The sequence below is a fragment of the Podarcis tiliguerta genome (genome assembly GCF_965153285.1).
Source record: "Podarcis tiliguerta genome assembly, chromosome: 3".
NCBI lineage: Eukaryota > Metazoa > Chordata > Lepidosauria > Squamata > Lacertidae > Podarcis > Podarcis tiliguerta.
Window position 1 is genome coordinate 37,386,785 of NC_139536.1, and position 20,561 is coordinate 37,407,345.

The window sequence follows — 20,561 nt, forward strand, 5'->3', positions numbered from 1 at the left end:
CATAACCGACCCGGTAGAGGATTGCCTGGCCATGAGACTTCCCAGCGCTCCAGGGGAATGAGGCTCACAATTCTGCACGATGTCTTCCCTATCATTTGCAATGGGCTTCCTACAATGATCACCAAAGCATGTCCGTTGTAGATGAGCCTGGTTCATCACCAGGACTGTTTCCTACCACATAGGGCTGTATTCTCCAGACTGGGTGCACAGCAAAGCTCCCTGTGGTACTGTTGTACCCCTGTTCGGAAGGTGGCACCCATCCCATACTTACTGTGGCAAAGGCATGCCAGAGCCTGCCGCCAGGATGACAAAAGCACCTTTTACGGTGGCGCACCCTCCTCCAGGCCAACCCTATGCAAGTTTACTGCAAAGCCTGCCCCACTGGGGACCTACCACCCAGTAGGTGCTTTAGCGTTTGCTTCCACAAAAACGCTGGAGTGCTCCTATTTGTTGTTGTTTAGTTGTGTCCGACTCTTCGTGACCCCATGGACCAGAGCACACCAGGCACTCCTGTCTTCCACTGCCTCCCGCAGTTTGGTCAAACTCATGCTGGTAGCTTCGAAGACACTATCCAATCATCTCGTCCTCTGTCGTCCCCTTCTCCTTGTGCCCTCCATCTTTCCCAACATCAGGGTCTTTTCCAGGGAGTCTTCTCTTCTCATGAGGTAGCCAAAGTACTGGAGCCTCAGCTTCACGATCTGTCCTTCCAGTGAGCACTCAGGGCTGATTTCCTTCAGAATGGATCGGTTTGATCTTCTTGCAGTCCATGGGACTCTCAAGAGTCTCCTCCAGCACCATAATTCAAAAGCATAAATTCTTCGGCGATCAGCCTTCTTTATGGTCCAGCTCTCACTTCCATACATCACTACTGGGAAAACCATAGTTTTAACTATACGGACCTTTGTTGGCAAGGTGATGTCTCTGCTTTTTAAGATGCTGTCTAGGTTTGTCATAGTGGTCCGCAATGAATGGACGCCTGTCAGGCACATGGTTATGTTTTAATCTAAAACCGACAATCACCTGGGCGTAGGCAGGAATTATTTTTTAGGGCGGCAGGCTTCGTGTTGGGGTGGGGGGAGGAGGGCAGAACCGAGTTATCTGTGATGCAATTAGTTAGTTAAGTATTTTTATTTACTTGGTGGGGGGGCAGCTGCTCCTCCTGCATCCCCCTGGCTACGCCCATGCCACCTGGGCGAAGAATGGGTGGTTCTCAAAAGGTGGCCAGGTAGACGCGAGACCAAGGGCTCCTGCACCTTGCAAGTGGCACAGCTATTAAAGGTGCAGGAGCCCCGTCTTCTTCTTCACACGAAAACCGCGCGCGCTGTTTTTACCAGCGCCTCTCACTCCCCTTAGCGCAGCCTCCAGTTCTGAAGGCGGGAGGTACCAATTATTTGGGCGGGGAGGGACGTCGCCCTGACGATTTTTGTTTCAAACGCAAAGGGGACAACGCAGTCCTAAGCCCCGCCCCTGGGCGTTTCTTCGCGCCCACCCCTCTGAAGCGGGAATGGGCGGCTCCCGCATGCTGATTGGAGGCTGCGCTAAAAGCCCCTGGCGGGGCGGGGCTGAGCTTGCATCTCTAGCGCCGGCCCTTGGCAACGCTTCGTTTCCCTAGCAACCGCCCCACCCCCCACCCCCGAGGACTAAGCAGGCAAGTGGGATAGCGCGGCCCGAGAGACGGGCGTGTGCTGGGACCAGTCGGGAAAGGGGAGAAGAGGGACCCTCGAGACTTCCGGGTTAGCAAAATGTGAAGGTAGCACTCGGGGTGCAGAGGGGTGAAAGGGGAAGAACAGGTCGAAGATTTATTGGTTTGTTTATTGATTTATCGCATCTGTGCACCACCTTTTCCCTCCAAGGAGCTCAAGGTGGTGTGCATGTATCTCCCTGCATAGCTAAATGACCCTTGGGGGCCCCCCTTCCAGCTCTACAATTCTAAGCTGCTATGGCTCCCCCTCCTCACTGAATCCCCACAACAGCTCTGCGAGGTAGCTTATAGGCTGAGAGGCTGTGAATGGCCCAAGGTCACCCAGTGAGCTTCTTGCCTAAGTGGGGATTTGAACTCTGGTCTCGTAGGTCCTAGTCAGGCTACGCCACACTAGCTCAGCAGGTAGGGGACCCCACAAAGCAATTGGAAGAAGGAGGATGAAGGCAACCCCTAAGTCCTTTCCCCAGCACTCCTGCTGCCACCTCTCTTTTGATATATATTCCAACTATATAATTCTATGATTCTCTCTCTCTCTCTGTGTGTATTTTCACAGGCTATAATACTGAGGAAAGAACAGGGTTCCTTTAAAGTAAGAGGCAGGCAGTTCTGCTGTCATAAATGTGAGATCTTGGCCTTCTAATTACTCTGGGTTAGGTGCCAAAGGCTGGTGGTTCCCTTTTTGTACAGTTACAGTGAATTTGGAACACTCACTTTATCCATTCCACAGGGGCACACTGAGAGACCCGGAGAAAGCTCACCCTTTTGCCATCCTTGAAGTTTGGGGTGGTTTAGGGGTAACTAAAAGTATTTCCAAGTGATCTGTTGTTTCTAAGGACTGCAAACTAGAATTCATATTGGGAATGCAAAAGGGGTGGGGGGAGCCTTTTCAGTAAACATTTAAAATATGGCTAAAGTGACTGTGTACATGTGAAGAAATACTGAGAGCTTTTGGAGAATAGCAAATGGTGCAAAGCTATTGATTAGTGGATTTTAATCCCTTTCTCTTTCACAATATTTGTATTTAGTGCTTGAATTATGGGGAAAGAGAGATGGGGAGCTTTTAATGACAAGACACCTCCCATGGACTACCCCCCAATTTAGACAAGATAAGCCCCTCCCAGGTTTCTAAAAACATCATGAAAAATAGAGCACCTTCTCCTGTAATTGGAGCATGGCTTGTGTAGAACCGTAGAATTGTAGAGTTGGAAGCGACCACGAGGGTCATCTAGCCCAACCCCCTGCAATTGCTGAGTGGGTGTTGCATCTACTCAGTACTGCACTATTAGAAGGTAGGGTTTATATAATGTTAATTTCAGTGGACTTCGTGTTGCATCTAAAAGCAGAAAATCTTTCCCAGTAAGCAGGTTTTATTTCTTAAATTAAAAGAAAGTTGAATTGAAAGGGCTTGACTATTAAAAAGCAGCTTAAAATAAAGAAATTGAATGAAGTACTTAAGGACATGGAAGAAAGTCAGTGATGTTTTTTCTTCTGTGATTAAATCTATGGCTTATACATCCTTGTGCAAATTGTGTAGATTGGAAATTGACTACATTTTGGCATTTTGTTTCTTCTCTTTTAGCAGTACTTTTGTAATGCACTTGATTTAGGCACAACGTGGGTGGAAAGTTACATATACATTTATATGCTATCTTCTAATTAACTGCATCTTAACATGCTGTTTAATGCAAAATGCAAAGAAAGGAGACTACATATATTATATGCCAGTGTGCCGTTTATGGGAGCAGTTACGTTTTCAGCCAATGTTCATTGAATCTGAGATGATGAGTGAACAAGAAAGGCTATTTATCAAATAATAGCATATCACAGTGAGCGTATAACCACTTGGTATGCTAGTAATCTATATTGTCCTGTGAAAAAATGAGAACTTTATACATTTCCATACTGGAAGTGGAAAGCTGAAAAAACTGGAGGAGGGGGCATAAAGTACCTGTACTTTGGCAAGGCAATATAAGCTGTTTACTAAGTGGTCACATACATGTGGTAACTTGGTAGAAAGTTATCTAATCATCCATGAATATATGAATGTGAACCCAAAGCAGTACAGGGGAATTTATGTTTGTACTGACAAAATAAGAAAATGAAGTATAGAACAGCCATGGTGATATGTGATTGCTGTATCAGGAGATCCTGTAAATTGATTCAGTGTGATAAATGACTCACTGCAAGACCTAGCACCTTACAACTCCCCAGGCATTTGATCACAGAGTTAATTCAGACACCTTGTGGAATCTTCACCACATCATAGCAACCGTGCTCTGCTATATTTGTAATGACACTGAATGTGGAGTGAGTGAAACACACATGCTTTGTAAAAGCAAAAAGTAAGTTTGAACACTGTGTTGAGGTTTCTGCCTCATTTTCCTAGAACATTGCAATCCCTTCATAATACAGCATACACAGCTCATGAGTACAATAGAAAACAGCTTCTAGTGGAGAAATTACTGGCAATAGGTAGAGTCAGAAAAGTTTTATTTATTTACTAGAACTATAAGCAGTCTATTTTATTTATGTGTCTATAAAACCAGATATACTACTTAATAAAGTAAACATCTCTAAGTGGTTTACATAAAACAATGAAATTGCAAACAGCATTATTCAATTAAAATTTTCCCAAAAAAAAACCCCTAAATAAAAACAAGCCCCCAACGTATAAAACATTATTAATCCTGACTACCAAATGAGCTTGCACTACTGTATGTAGGATGGGAAGAGCCCTGCTTTCTGCCAAAGCTATGGACACTTGCCTTTTTCAGTTTGCAGTGTATTCAATCCACATATGATTAATGGTAATTTGGTGGTTTCACATTTCAGTCTCCCAGCCCTTTCAAAGGCAGGCCTCAGTTGAAACTGCAGAATCACAACTCAGTGTAGTCCACAAAAGCTCATGCCGTAATAAATCTGTGGGTTTTTAAGGTGCCACATGGCTCCCCTACTGGAAATTGTTGCAACCAAATCAGTTTTCTAGCACAGGTTGATGCTAAACAGTTGGATGCTAAATTGATGCCATTTGATTTGTATGAGGAGGAAATTGAACGGCTCCCTTTTTCCGTAAGGAGATGTGGTGCCACTGTCGGTAGGTTAGGACAAGTGTATGTGCCATGCCTATCATGTGGATTGTAAGAACATGGTGTGGTGTCACACTTCTAATTGAGATTTGAATTGTAAATAATCTTAAACCCAGGCTTTATTTTGGCTAAACCCAAGGGTACTGGTGGTTTTTGGATAGCCCTAGAATAGTGGAATTGTGTGTACAAAAGGGAAGAAATCTGGACGCCATCACATCTGACAATGATTGCTGGATCCTAAAGCTTGCCATTTGGTCACCAGCAATAAGACTGTGTGGGAATTTTGCAACAAAGCTTCGCAGCAGATAATCACAAAATTGCAGAGTTTAGAAGAGTTTCAGGACGTGTGAACTAAAGGGATGTGTGGTAAACTGCCTACAGAGCAGAACTTCTTTTGGATGGAGCCTCTCTTTTTAAAAGCAACCCTCCATGCTGCCCTTAAGCTGTTCCTAAAACTCGGGGGAATTTCAGAAGTACTCCTTAGAACAGTCGGAAATAGAAATGATACTTCCCTGACCATGTGTGGAAATGCTTTTCCTGCATAAAGTGGCTCTTTGGATTCAAGCCATAGGCTTTATGAGCTACAACTGGAATTGAGGTTTTAATGAACTGTTCTGCACTTGCAGGCTCCTTTTTAAAAAGTCAGTAGAGATTTAGTTGCAATTCACCTACAGCTGCTGTCTTGCTTTATGGAATATTTAATCATGAGATGTTTTATTTTTTAAATACAATTTTGAATGTGCATATTTTGACAATTAAATTCACAGTTGTTCCCAATAAAATTTTTAGAATCCTGCTAATTATTAATCGTTTGTGCTGTTATCCTGTTCATGGTGCTTTACAGAAATAAACTCATTTCCATGCCTGCCTCTTGGAAGAAGCTACAGTTGCACAGTGGTTCTTTTACTATTGTCCGGTAATATTTGGACTATTTGGGAAGTGCAGAAAGCTTTTGAGTTTTCGTGCTTCATGACCCCAGGGGGCTGTTCTTGCATTTGCCAACTGTTTTCTCCCTTCCATATTCTGGGATTGATGAAGATTGGAGTGACAAGATGGTTCTGGTCACAGCAGTCAGATCTGCAGAAGCCCTACGGATCTCTGACTGAGGAGCAGTGCTGGGCTGGCTTCACCCAGGAAGGGAGAATCACAGAGAGCAGAAACCACAGTTATGAGGGCTGTTGCATTCTCCTGGTTTTCTGTGTGGCTTTTGGGGTTAAGAATCTTAGTTGCCTGCAAGTGTACAGTGATTGCTCCACAATAGCTGATTTTCCACCCCCACTAGGATTAGCTGGTCTCCAGTGGATATTATTCCATGTCATTTGGCCCTCGGGCAGCATTGTCTCACAATTTCTGTAGACACCTAAGTATCCATTTGACCTGGCCTCTCCCTGCCCTTCATTCCAGTGTTCTTTGCTTTGCTCTGGCACCTGCTGCTTGCTGCTACCATCTGAGAAGCCTTTGCAGACACATTATCAGTAACACAACATGAATAACTTGGCTTTGCCCCCTTGCATTCTTCAAAGGGTTTGTAGAGGTCTGCTCTTGTGATTTAGCAGGTTGTTTTTATCAGCACTACCCCAGACAGTTTGGGGGTTGAAAAATTGCCCATTGCAAAGGTTTCAAAGGCACCAGGGCTTTCGCACACCAAAGGCTGCTTCTTATGTGTGTTTGAAAGCAAAATGGAGCAGCTTCATGAAAAAGGAAGGAAATAATGAGCTTGATCTCTGCCGTGGCACTGGCTTCTCTCTTTGTAACGGGAAGGTAGTGTATAAGATCAAAGCACTTTTCAGCAGAAGTGTGCCGGATTGGGGCACTAGTTTCCGCACAACTGCAGGTGTCTTTGTAGAAGGTTACGAGGACGTCTTGTGCACGTGAACGTTTTCCACTCTCAATTCCCACACCGTATCCAACTGCTGTGCTGTCTAAAGCAAGCCTCATTGAGCTTAATGGGATTTATTCCTGGGTAGAGATGCACTGTTACTGCTTATTGTATGGGGTTTTTTTAGTTCCAGCCTTTTTTAAACATGTTTTCTTTAAAAGCCTAGATGAGCACTTTGGTAAAATGAGAGAACGCTCAACTTTTAAACCTTGAAGAGATTAAGAGGCTGAGCATTCCCCCATTATGCCACAGTATTCACCTAGCATTTTAATGAAAAATCTCAGTAAGGACCTTCAGGATTGCCCACTTCTATAATGGTTTCCATGTTAAAATATAATTGTAACCTTATTTAGCCCAGCAGGGGGGAACATTTGGACTTCCAAATGTTTCTGGACTAAAATTCCCACCTGCCTCAGCTAGCACAGCTGGTGATCAGGGGCAAGTTGTAATCCAACAACATCTGGATGGCCACAGGTTCCCCAACACTGATCTAGTTCTTTGGAGGCCCTGAGCTCTGTTCTGTGATGGCATGCATTTCTAGTCTTATTTTTTAAAAGAGAGTTGGGGGAGCAAGTTACAGTTATCCCCTTGCTTCAGAGCTATCCCCTCCAGTCAAAATGTGCAGACTATACTTTGCTATTGTGTTGTGCCTCTGTTTTGGCACTTCAACTCCTAGGATGTGGAATGGACTTCAACTGCAAATATGTTGTCTGCATGATCCTTAAGAAATATGGGTACTGCAGGTGCGATTGGCGTGTGAAATTAGACTAGTTCAGAGAAAGGAGAATGAGACTGCCAGATTCTCTTCTGTGCTTGGATGGTTTTTTTTAATGTATAAATATATTTTTACATCATGTGAGCCCCCTGCACTGACACCCTGCTGCATTTTGATGTGAAACCACCACTTCAGTGTGCTTATAAATCCAATTTGCGTATGACTCACTTCATATAATTGCTTCATCTTAGGAGACATTTAATAGCTCAGGAAAAGGTGAAACAAACTTCTGATGTAAACAACTTCCAGTTATTAAATGTTCTTATATTCTCAGAACTTGGTCCAGTGAAACAGTCTGTCTACCTTCCTTGTTTTGTTATGTGCATTGGTGGAGCTAATAATTGATTGGACTACATCAACGATTTAAAGAATGCAGTTGTAAGGGACTTCTTCCTCCCTACACTTGTAGTATAATGCACCAAATCAAATATTTTATTAGTATCAGTGAGTGGTACTGATTTCTGGATTTTTCTAGGAAGAATGGCTGCTGAACTTTAGTGTTCCAGTTTGCGCAGAACTTTCAAACCATTCTAAGAGAGAGAAAGAGAGGAGAGAGAGAGGAGAGAGAGAGGGAGAGGTTTTACCCCAGCACTTCAAGATGCAGGAGCCAGTTGCTGCAGACCCCAATGCAGTCCCTCCCCCAAGCCGTACCAGAAACCCAGCAGCTAACCCTCGGCGAATGCGGCGGATTATAGCTGAGGATCCTGAGTGGAGTCTAGCTATAGTGCCACAGCTCACAGAGCTCTGCATACAGCACATAATCAACAACTTTGAAAGTAAGTCATTTCTCCTCCTCTGGTTTCTCTTGCTGAGAATGAACCTTTAGATCACAGGTTGCAATTATACATGCAATTGAGGACTGAGTTTTTAAAAACGAAACTAAGTGGAATGGCTCTTTAAAAATGCAAGGGAATTATTCCATAGACCAAGGGTAGCTAATGTGGTGCCCTCCACCACAACTCCCTTCCTTCGTGACCATGTAGTTGATGGGAACTGTAGTCCTAACAACTTTGGAGGGTACCACTTTGGCTGCTGCTGCTCTAGACCAAGTCATTCCTGCTGCTGCTGCTGCTTGATAACCAGTCAATACCTTTATTTTTGCCTTGTTTTGAAGCATTGTAGTCTACAGTATAACGCAAAACTTTCATTTGTTCCTAGGGAATCCTGGAAACTATTGTTCTGGGAGTAGGGCTTGGTCTTCCTAATGGAATTCTTAGCAGCAAATTACTCCTCTCAAGATTATTTAGTGGAAGCGCTGCTAAACTTGTACAAACTCAAATGCGTGTTGCTTTCAACATATGATGCTATGTCTGAATAATTGTTTAATCTGCTGGTGCTATTCTAATGCTAAAATGTTATCTGCATGTTTTATTTACTGCTGTTATTTGAGTTTTTTAGTGTTGCTGGTTTTTTTATTCTTTTGTAATAATTGAGATGCGTGTTCTGTTGTTTTATTGGTTACTGTAACTTGCTTTGGGGAGGATAATTTAAAAATCAAACAAACAAACAAATAATCTATCTATACCTAGCAAATAGATCTTCATGGTGCTATAAAAAGCAGCAGACAGACACCACATTCCGAAAGGTTCACTTCTCTTCTTTCCAACCAGGCAATCCTATTTTGAATAGCCTCCTTCCGGATCACCAAAGGAAGGTGCTGGACAAGGTCTCCACAAGTCTGCCCCTTACTGTGACTGCCAACCTGATTAGTGATGAAGGTTATTGGAAACGATGTTGCATTGCGAGATGGGCAGTTTGTGACGTGTCCCGCTATGGAAACAGCTGGAAGCGGATGTTTTTTGAACGTCACTTGGAGAACATCTTGAAGTTCTACATTCCAGACACCACTAACCCCAACCAGGTCCTGGATGTCATCCCACTCTGCAAGGAATATGTGAAGAAGCTAGATATCGACCAGTTCCTTCCACCTGTGAAAATAGATCAGAAGAAGGAAGACGAAGAAGCCTCTGATACAGAAAGTGATTCTGGAATGGATGAACCTTCCATGGACCATTTTGATATGAGTATGCTCACTCCAGCGCTCTGTCACCTAGAGGAGCTGCACTTATCTTATGGCGTTAAAGATTGTGGCATGAATTTTGAGTGGAATCTTTTTGAGTTCACCTACCGGGACTGCTGCTCCCTGGCCAACGCTGTCAAGAAGTGTCCAACTTTAAAAGTAACTTGCCATATACATTTCTATAATTTTTAGAAACTCTGAACCTAGAATGATGGTTCCCAAGGGTCAGAGGACAATTTTAAACCTTTAGTGAATAATTTTGTCCAAATCATTACCTGACATCAGTACAGTAGGCCCACAACTTAGGTTACATTCCGGGGATCGTGCCTAAAGCCAAAATTGCATTTAGTCAAAGCACATTAGGTTCAATGGCGGGTGGGATTGCCAAAGTCTTTTTTCCCCAGACGCCTGCCCTCTTTCCACTCATTTTTAAATTTTTTAAACCTTTTTTTTTTTTTTTGCTAAGCACAGAAAGCTGAATGCACACAAATGTACATAAGGTGCAGGCTTACTGTACTTCCATGGCCGCAGAGAGCCCCCTTTGCACCATACTTGTATACTAATCTCAAACACTCTTATCTTGAAGTTAGATGCCATTACAACTGAGTGATGAGAGCTACTCTTCCTTAGCTTCAGCTGGTGTAGATGGGGTCAACTACATGGATTCTTCCCACCTGATCCCAGCTGTGCAAGGTTGATGTGCAAAGGACCTATGTGATTGACCCTGCTTACATGGCACACCTGTCAAGTGTCCTGGAAAAAAGGGACATCCCTTTTTTGTACAAGATCACGGTGGCCATTTGGGCGGCAGCGCTCTTGGGGGGTGGAATTGTGGTGTGGGTCATACGACTTGCCCCGGAGCGTGGCCCGGAAGACGTGTAAACTGTTCTTTGAAATTAAAAAGTTGGACGGTATGATATGGTACTAGAGCTTTAAACATTAAAGCAGTGAGATGAAGCCTTGGTAAATAAGCTCTTAAATCTCAACTTCAAGTCCCATGGATTTAAATTGAACCCCCCCCCCCCCCAAAAAAAAGGCCAAATAAGGCAAGGTTTGGGAGATCCCCTTGACATTTCCATTTTACTTAAAAGCAGCCACAGAGCCTCCAGACTGAAGCTACAGTGCCAGGAGAGGGGCATTTAACCCCATATTTCAGCGTCTTGCTCTGATCAAAATCTCTCCCTCAAGTGGCAGTCTAGATCAGGAAAATCATTTGGGGGAAAGAGTTAGGTCTTCCTCCTCCTGCAGTACAGGCCTAATCCAACATGGGTGGCCCTCTTCAGCAACTCTTTAAGAGAAAAAAAACAAATGAAGAGAGATTGAATTGTGGGTCTCCCACATCTTGTTGAGTTTGGTCCTAATGTGGCTTGCATTAAAACAACAGCTTTAAGGTTCTTTTTCAAACTGCTCCTCCCCAATATATTTATAATGTAGACATCTGCATAAGAGGGTTAAATGAGGAAGCAAGGTAAGCGATAGCCTCTACTGGTTGCTAGAGACCTACAGTTCCTCTAAAAAAATAAGAGGATGGGTGGAATGACCTTTCAACTCTGCACCCTCAAGCCACCCTCAGTAGTGTACAAAAGCTATCCATTGGCTTATAACACTTGAAAGACTTGTGTTGTATCTCACTCTTGATGACTGAACCACCCCTCTGCCTGCCAGCTTAGATCACGTAAAGGCTTGAGCCTGCTTAGGGGCAATGGAGAAATCTTTGATTCTAAATTCCAATATTTCTGAGAAGATTAGGCAAAATTAACCACAGACTTACTGTTTGAACTACGGAGCCTTTCAGACAACTCCTTGTGGTTCCAGATTGTTAGAGCAGTTTAAAAGCCTTTTACCAGAAATGCAGGTTATGCTTATTGCTTCTGATATGTGAACTTTTTCAAAAAACAGCTTAGGCGATGAACTGTCCAAATCCCTTGCCTTTCAGTGAAAACTGAGTGGTTCAAGGCACAAATAAAATAAAAATTGTCTGAAATATTTTTATTTATCAAAACATGTAACCTTATTCTTCTGCTGCAGGTCTTCAAACTGTCCCGAAGCAAAGTGGATGACGAAAAATCTCGTGTGCTGATCCATGAACTATTAGACCACCCTTCGCTAACAGAACTAAACTTATCTCACAATCTGATAGCAGACCGGGGAGCACGAGCTGTTGGCAAACTGATCAACCGCAGCAAGATAGTAACCCTTAACCTTTGTGATAACAGGATCCGTGCTCAAGGAGCCCAGGCGATTGCTCACGCCTTGTCCAAGAATTCCATTCTGACGTCCCTCAATCTGCGTCTCAACTGCATTGAGGATGAGGGAGGCCAAGCCATTTGCCACGCCCTCTTGGCTAACGAGACTCTGACAAATCTTCACTTGGGTGGCAATGAGTTGTCGGAGCCAACGGCCACCCTTTTCTCTCAGGTCCTTGCTCAGAACACGGCTCTGACTCACATCAACCTCTCCTGCAACCACATTGGGCTAGTACGCAATCTCTTTTCCTACAAGGGGGATGGGCACATAGCACTTGTATAGAATGTTCAAAGCACTTTACATGCATTATCTTAAGTAATCCTTACAACCCTGTAAAGTAGGTCAGACGATGTTTCTTTTGAAGCTGGGAGATAGTGGCTTGTCATCTCACAGTGAATTTTTGGCTGGGATAGACTTGGACTGGCCTACATGTGTAGGAGAATGGGGTGGGGGTTGGAAATATTAAACTCCCTGCTAGCAGAAGAGGGTCACATCACAGGGTGCTTCTAGCTTAATCCACTCCTCCTTGTGCTGGTTTTTAATTTGCAGGTTTTTGTTTTGTGTTTAACTCAAAACCAAAGTAGCACAGTCCATGTGATTTTGTACTATAGCAAATTGAAAGTGTGTGTGTGTGTATGTGTAGGAACATTTGTAGTATAAAAAATTATGGGATTTTAGCAGGAAAGCTATAGGATTCACACTGACTGCAGCCAAAGCAGTATAACTGCCCTTATAACTTTTGCAGGTGCAAATGGTGCAAATGGTATTGAAAGTGTGATTGCATATATAACCACCCTGATAGTATGATGAGCACAAATCGTGATGAATGTACAATAATGTCTTGTGGGGCCCCTAAAATACTTTCTGTGGTTTGCTAGCAATAGACCCAGAATATATATCTGGCTTACACTGAAGGATGAATGTTCTTATTTCTCTGCTTAGCGGCAGAGAAAGCTGCTGCAGAATGGGCTGTTTCAAATTGTGATCAGGAACTCTACATTGCAGTATTATGTGTGACTACATTTTACACATCTTTTCTTAAATTGATAATGTGGCAACAGGTGATTGATGCAACCTGTTAGGAATGTATTTCTGTTCATTTCTATATAATGTTGCCGCAGAAAATAGCATACCAGCTGCTTTGCCATCTTTTCCTAGTTTGTGCTTGCAACAAAGGCAGAGAGTGGGTAACTTGCCCCAGGACTGTCTGAAATCCCGTATTTTACCAAAGGGCAGAGGTTTGAATCCTACCCTCAGTGGCTGTCTTTTGAGAAGTTGGCAACTCTCTACATGGTAGAGCTACATATATTAGTCTTTGTTACTTGCTTTATGTTTACCCAAGCATGCTTTAGATTTTCTTGTCCCATCTTTCACGAAGCAAAACATTCTACTGGATCAGTTCATGTGGATAAAAGTGTGCAAACTCTTAATATTCAGAGTTGTGATCCAATGGAAGCAAAAGCTCTGAAAACTCCAGCAGCTTTTGCATGTTCATTGGCAGATTTTGCTTGGTCTGCTGTATCTTTTCCAATCTTCTGCAGTAACATGGCCACCAGATTCCAGGTAGCTAATGGGCTTAAACAATATGGCAATATTCCGATTTCTGAAGATGGTGTGATTGATTTCCCCAGAAATTATTCTAAATTCTGGGTGTCTGCAAGTGTAGGGTCCTTCATCTAATTGAGTGATGACTTTTTCTTAAAATCCAGACTGGGACAGGGCAGGGCAGAAGGGGTTGAGAAGCAAGAAGATACAGAACAGAACGCCACTCCAGAGACAGGTCAGCCCATGTCACAGCTCAGAAATCTCTACTTTTCATCACATGCTTTTAAGATCTGTCTGGTGCATGTATCACGATGCTATCACCTGCTTTTAGTTCCTCTCATGCCAATACTGTTCCCTCTGGATCTGTCACATGCTTTTTTAGATGCCTCAGAGGTTGAGGGAGTTAATGACTTCTTGTCTCTTTCCCCCAGGATGCCAAAATCTTACCGAATTGCCTAAGCAAACACTTTATCATCTCTTGACATGGTAATGAGGAGGTAGGAAGATGTCACTGTTATAATGACACTTTCATAACGGGGAGCGTGACACACCATCCATTCTGTGAGCATTTGGCAATAAGCAGCAGTAGCTTGATGAATAGGTGACAGGAGAGGTTGACAAATCTGCTTGCTTTGGTGAGCATCCCTCTCTACTCCAAGAGGCACAGTTTCGGGCTAAAGGGACAAGTGCCTGGAACTGGGAAGGAGGGTGCAACACATTCTAAGCATTCTAAGCACCTCGGAATCTCAGCACAGCAGGATTTCAGAGGCAACCTCCACACAAGGAACTCATCCCCGTCCTTATGCTTGGACTCTTCTAACACACACACACACACACACACACACACACTGTGATCTGTTCCCATGCATAAGCTCCTGCTATCCCCAGGGCCATTGTCCCTGTTTGTCCTCCTGCCAGCCATCTCTTTCTCCTGCCTATGCATGATGAACTCAGACTGGTAGTTATTGAAGGAGCATGTTGGAAACACCAGTCTCTCTCTCTCTCTCTCTCTCTCTCTCTCTCTCTCTCTCCTTCTCTCTCTCTCTCTCTCTCTCTCTCTGTGTGTGTGTGTGTGTGTCAAACTGCAAGTTCTAGTTTAACTGCACAAGCACTCTCTATCTGAAGAAGTGTACATGCACACGAAAGCTCATACCAAGAACAAACTTAGTTGGTCTCTAAGGTGCTACTGGACAATTTTTTTATTTTTAAAAAATATATTTCTACAAGCATTCCCTATTTTAGAGTAGGGACTGCTCCAGTAACTCAGTGCTCAAAAGATGGACTCTTTCCCACCCCCTCCATGGAAATTTTATTAAAATTTTAAACAATAAAACAACAACCCCAAGGAAGCAATTCCATCAAAAACAAGAACTCTGGTATGAACATTTACACCCAGTTTATAGGTCATACAGCTTATAGGTCACAATAGTTATCAAGGTACATATCATATCCATGGGCATTCTTGAGGGGGGGAAGAAAAATATTTCCCCTGCTTATTTACGATACAATATATCTTTATTGTCATTGTCCCATGCAGAACAATGAAATTGAAACATAAGCAAAAAAACATCCCATAGCTTCCTGCTAAAATCTGATAACTTTTCCTACCACAAATGTTCAGGTGAGTTTTTTGCCGCTCTGGATGGTGATAAGGTGACAATATTGGGGAAGCATTTCAGAAGAACTACTGAAGTTGAATGATGTGTGGATGCCCAGTCTTAATCCACCACTACTGCATTATAATCACAGTAGTGACATCCTCTAAATATACCTTTATATACCTGTCAACTAAGAGTTCACTTTACACGTTTGATGAAGTAGGCTTCAGCCCATGAAAACTTATGCTATAATAACTTTGTTTGTCTAAGGGCGCCATGAGATTTCATTGTCTTTTCTTTTTGTAAATAAAAAATAGCATGTCAGGAAGCATGTTTGCCCCTTCCTCGAGGCATTTTTAGGTCTTAGTTGCAAACCAGCCTAGGTGCCTTGGGGCAATGTGGTTTAAACCCAAGGGTTGCTTGTGTGCATGTGTGTTTTTGACCTTCAGCCTAGTCTTTTTATTGATTCCAGGATGGAGGGAAGCAGCTGCTGGAAGGCATGACTGATAACAAGACAGTGGTAGAATTTGACCTGAGGCTGGCAGAGGTGGGCCAAGAGAGTGAATACCTCATTAACCAGGCCATAAAGACCAACCAGGAACTAGCCCGATTCAAAAGCCTGCAGCACCCACCCTCTGCACCTGCCCCACATACGGTTGAAGAAAAACACCCCGAACAAGGCTAACATTTCCTGTGTTTTTGTCTCCACCATGTTAGATTAAATGCCTATTTTATTTCTGCTAAGCATTGTGCTCAGAAGTTCCTTCTTAGCTGTGATTGATCTTGGCTGGCCATAGCTTCCTTTCCTCCTGCCTTTCTCTTCACCTTCCTGTGGCACAAGTCCCTTGATCCCATGTCATATTGCACCTGAGCCTGGGCCTAACCCTAGCAGGGGCAACAAAAAGCATGTGGCTTCCCTGTTTACCCCTTCCTCCCCTTGCTCTGTTGTTCCTCTTTGTCAGATTTTAGATTGGAAACTGCTAAAGGCAGGGACTTCTTCTGCACTGTAAAGTACACCCTGATGGAGCTAGATTATGGTGATTATTAATCATTGATTAAATCTTTAAAATCATTTTTGACAGGCCATTATGGGAACTGAACGATACTGTAAAAACAGGTTAAGCAAGGCAGAGTATGTTGAAAGTGAGCTAGATCTAACAAAATCCTTCAGGTACAAGATTCTTGTTTAATAATTCACTGAATTTTTTTGTATATCTTTGAATGAAACCAGTTTGGTGTAGTGGTTAAGAGCGGTAGACTCGTAATCTGGGGAACCGGAGTCTCCGCTCCTCCACATGCAGCTGCTGGGTGACCTTGGGCTAGTCACACTTATTTGAAGTCTCTCAGCCCCACTCACCTCACAGAGTGTTTGTTGTGGGGGAGGAAGGGAAAGGAGAATGTTAGCCGCTTTGAGACTCCTTCGGGTGATAAAGCGGGATATCAAATCCAAACTCCTCTTCTTCTTCTTCCTCTCTTTGCTACCCCACCAACCCTCTTTCCCCCTTGTGATCCCAAAGCAAAAGTCCTCTCAATAGCAGAAACAGCAAGCAGACAAAAAATGACTAAGGTTCAGCCTTCTGCTGCCATCACTGTCTAGTGGTGCTCTCAGCCTGGCCAAGCCGTGGTATTAACATGGAAAAAGCAGGGAGCTGTCCATTTGGCCCTGCAACTGATGGTGCTGAATCCTGACAGAAGCCCCAAAACATATTGCAGGATCACATCCTGCAAACCTCTGGTTTAATACCCCAGGGCACACACCAGCCTACATTATCAGTGTCCCCCTCCCCATTTGGTCTAAACTTCAAAAGGGTGTGTGTGCATTGTGGATATATCACAAAGCAGCCATGCTCAAGGTGTACCAGTAATTGTTCCTCTGGGGTTTTGTTCCGGCTTAGATGCTGGGGAGGGGCAGAGTATTTTTTCCATCTGTTCAATTACGTAGTATAAATATTTGTGACTTGTTAACACATCATCCTAAGCCAATGGGCAACTCATCTAAATCTTGTGACTGTAAATCTGCCTTACTGTTGCTAGGTGTTGCTAAAGTGTGGGTTGATGTGAGGCCAGTGACAGAATCTGCTGTGACTTAAATGGCTTCCTGGGTGCAATTTGCTTTTGGATTTAGCCATCCAAACTTTCTAAGACCCAGTTATGTCTCTTGCAGTTGTTATCTTATTTTCCTTCTCCTGAGGAGATTCTCAGTAATAGGGTCAAGTGATGATTGCTAGGGGGAGGGCAGGCAACACCCTCCAAAGTCACAGTCATGTGCAATGGGAAGACTCTCATTTTTAGCATCAAAGGGTACATCCCTGATCTGACCTCCAAAGTCTCCTGCTTTTTCAAGCTTCTCTCTGAAGACAGGATCAGAAAGGCTTTCTCTAGCTATTGCCCCAGGTTAGCACACAGCAGTGAAGTCACTTAAAATTCCACTAGGTGCTTTATTGCTTATATAATCTGAGGTTCTTGCTATGTCTCAGTATTTCCCTAGTAACAAGTAACAATTGCCATCAGAATGGTTTTCCTTGCTACACATCTTGTCTTTCCTCACTTCTTTAGGGTTGCTTTACATAACACAGTTGCTCTTCATAAACTCAGAAATGCTGTTTGCATAGCTAAAATTCAAGACGTTAGGCACAATCCTGTGTATGTTCCATTGGCCTGTGTGACTTTCTAAACGCACTTACTAGGTAATGCTAAACTTGCAAAAGTTGCCTTTGAAATCTCCTTGCCCTGTTAACTAACCCAGAAGCCCAGTCATAATGACAATGGTGTCACATTTTTAATTGTTCTATATATGAAGAACTGAACTATCACTTATTCACATGCAACACTAATCCAAAACATGGCTTAACATGAAGAAGTTTTAAGATCATTATTTACATATAAAACCCTAAACTCTGGGTCAGGTTACCTGAAAGACCAACTTCCCCATCATTGCTGGTGAGCACATTAAGATCAACCAACAAATGCAGCCTAATTAATCTTGTCATGACCTAATTATTATTGGGTTTTTGCTGGCACATAGGTGGGCCTTTTCACTGATGTCACTGGAATGTGCTCGATGCCTTCCTTTTCTAAAATTCTCCCATGTATTCAATCTTGCCTTGTTTAAAAAAAACTGCTTACGTTTAAAATTAAACTGTTCTGGGGAGGGAGAGAGTGGGTGTGATGTCACCAGTATTAGCTAATCCGTGCTGCGCAATGCAGTTCACAATCGACTCCCTCAAGATCAACCCTGCAGAGGATTAAGTATATGTAACCAGAATGTGGTGGGTGGGCTTTCAGAAGACAGTGGCTTCTCTTTTGATGGGTCTCTGCAAACTCTATGAAGAAAGTCAGCCAGGCACACATCAGACATCGTGAATCATCTGGAACTTTTATTACACCGATTTGGTTTACAATCTTTGTACTTTTGATATTTCCAACAAAAAGGCAACATTGTGATATACGGTTTTACATAGAGAGAGACAAACAGAACTAGATCGTACGGACATATTGAAAAGTAAAAACTGTTCTCAGTGCTCACAGAAAAGTTTTGTCGGAACTGGATTTATCTCTGCTGTTGCTCATTGTGGGCAATGGATACAAACGTCCACCATCCATGGCTCTGCTGCCTGCAGTGCCCCTCGGCCAAAGGGGCTTTAGCTGCTTGATGTTTTGGCCGTAATAGATCAGAAAGGATACTTGTGTGAGGTTATCTTGGGTGGCAGCAGCAGCAGCAGCTGTGTTAGAGGTGTCAACAACACCACCCCATAGTCTTTACAAGCTTGTGTTTCCCCCCTTCCTAATCCATGAGTGGATTGCTCCAGTGGTTTAAACCACAGGGAGTTGCAGCAGCATGAGAAATATGCCCATGGCAGCAACTATAAAATATCCCCCTGAGACATACCTAGAACATCAGATATTCGCCACTGACCACCTAGTTCTTGACTTGAGGCAGGCTGGCTTGTTGAAGTTACAAAGTAATTTATTACTTAAATTGCACACTTGAATTAAGAGATCTTTTTAGTCACTCAGGAAAAGGCCCAAGATCCCAAATCAGTCAATCATGGCAAGCACAGCTTCTTGCAATCTATTGGAGATCAGTTTCTTTGGGGTTGTTTTTAATCTGAGAATGAATGCGTATGATGTCTGCAAAGCAGCCTGCCTCCACAGAGTGCAGAAAAGATAAAGTAAAATTGACTCTTAATTGTGACTCTAAAACGGGCACCCCCAAACTCGGCCCTCCAGATGTTTTGGGACTACAACTCCCATCTTCCCTAGCTAACAGGACTAGTGGTCAGGGAGGATGGGAATTGTAGTCCCAAAACATCTGGAGGGCTGAGTTTGGGGGTGCCTGCTCTAAAACATGTAACAAATGTCAAATAAAAGCAGTGCTTGTTGAATTGTCCTGGTGATGATCTGAGCTAGATAAGGTCACATGGCTGAATGGGTTAGTGCTCCATATGGGTGCTTAAACATAACTAACCAAAAGAATTCCCTAAATTCCCTCCAACAAACTTGTCCTGTGACTGGAGGGTGGTCTTGAGACTTCTCAGGCTATTCAGCTACAGAGTCATTAGCAGACATAAATGAAATAATTATCTGCCCGAGCTTCTCTATCTGAAAAATGGGAATAATAAAAAATTACTTTACAGTGCTGCTGTGAATACTTTAGATTTATAGCCTTGAAGGCCTCAGGTTGAGTACCAATTTAAAAGCATACAGAATTTTAAAAGAGAATTTTAAAAACCCACAATATAATTCAATATGACATTCAGTAAATACTGCTAAAGGCTCTCATCTTTGTGCTAACTCCTGAGAGCCAACTGAAACAGATAAACCTTAAAACACCTCCAAAACCTTCTTAAGCTTTATGCTCTGGTGAATCTCTAGCTCAACACTGATGGGGTGTCACAGGCCAGTATTGTAACATCTGTAAGCTGCTGCCCTACGAGTTGTTCCCAGCTTATTCAGCATTATCTATAAATGGCTGCTCTATAACAAACAGAGAAAAACAAAATGGCTGACACATGCATATCCCACCCCCCCAGGCTCAAGAAATGCTGAAAACGTAGGCCAACTAGCCAGGTGGTCATTACAAATCAGTTAATTGTCACCTGCTAACTAGAATGGGTATTCTTCCTTTTCTTCCCAATACTTAGCTTTTCTCTATGTATGGTTCATGGCAGACTTTGCCAACCAGGTGCTCTCCTGATGTTTTGGACTACAACTCCCACTAGCCACAGCTAGCACGAGTTGTAGTTCAAAACATCTGGAGGGCACCAGTTGGCCAAGACTGATTTTATGGTGTACAACAGGGGTGGGTTATCTTGTTACTGTTGGAGACGGCATCTCCTTGGAGGTAATCTGTTGGAGTGACATGCTAGTACTGGGTGGAGCCAGAGACAAAAAAGTTCTGAATTAACCAATCCAAAATACTCTTCTGCTTCAATTTTCATCACAGCTACATTGGACTAAACTCCCTGTGTGCCTTTGGGGCTGACAGGGTTATTCTCAAATAAGTATGTGGAGGATTTATATTTTTTTAACCCAGAACACCCAACAGCTCTTCTAGAGGACAAGAGTAATTCCTTTCTGATTTTAGTGTACTGCACACACATGGCAGAAATCGATTTCTCAGGCAGCCAGGGTGGATTCCTCTCATCAAGCCATGAAAAAGTGAAACAAAAACTGCCCAACTTCAATTTTTATCAGATATGACTCCTT

At 43.2% G+C, this 20,561-nt stretch overlaps 1 protein-coding gene across 6 annotated transcripts; it reads left to right on the plus strand.

Moving 5' to 3' along the window:
• Positions 1 to 1,569: 1,569 nt before the first annotated feature.
• On the plus strand, positions 1,570 to 15,596 carry DRC5 (dynein regulatory complex subunit 5). 6 transcript variants are annotated; one of them, XM_083433651.1, is made up of 6 exons: positions 1,627 to 1,750; positions 7,918 to 8,218; positions 9,053 to 9,621; positions 11,491 to 11,940; positions 13,686 to 13,751; positions 15,325 to 15,596. In XM_083433651.1, exons 2-5 carry the CDS (start codon positions 8,041 to 8,043, stop codon positions 13,734 to 13,736), a joined length of 1,248 nt encoding a protein of 415 aa, XP_083289777.1. In that variant the 5' UTR covers positions 1,627 to 1,750; positions 7,918 to 8,040; the 3' UTR covers positions 13,737 to 13,751; positions 15,325 to 15,596. The 6 variants fall into 6 exon arrangements, with proteins under 6 accessions (XP_083289776.1, XP_083289774.1, XP_083289773.1 ...); XM_083433650.1 differs by lacking the exon at positions 13,686 to 13,751 and having other exon boundaries at positions 1,570 to 1,652; positions 7,922 to 8,218; XM_083433648.1 differs by lacking the exon at positions 13,686 to 13,751 and having other exon boundaries at positions 1,618 to 1,733.
• The last annotated feature ends 4,965 nt before the right edge of the window (positions 15,597 to 20,561 follow it).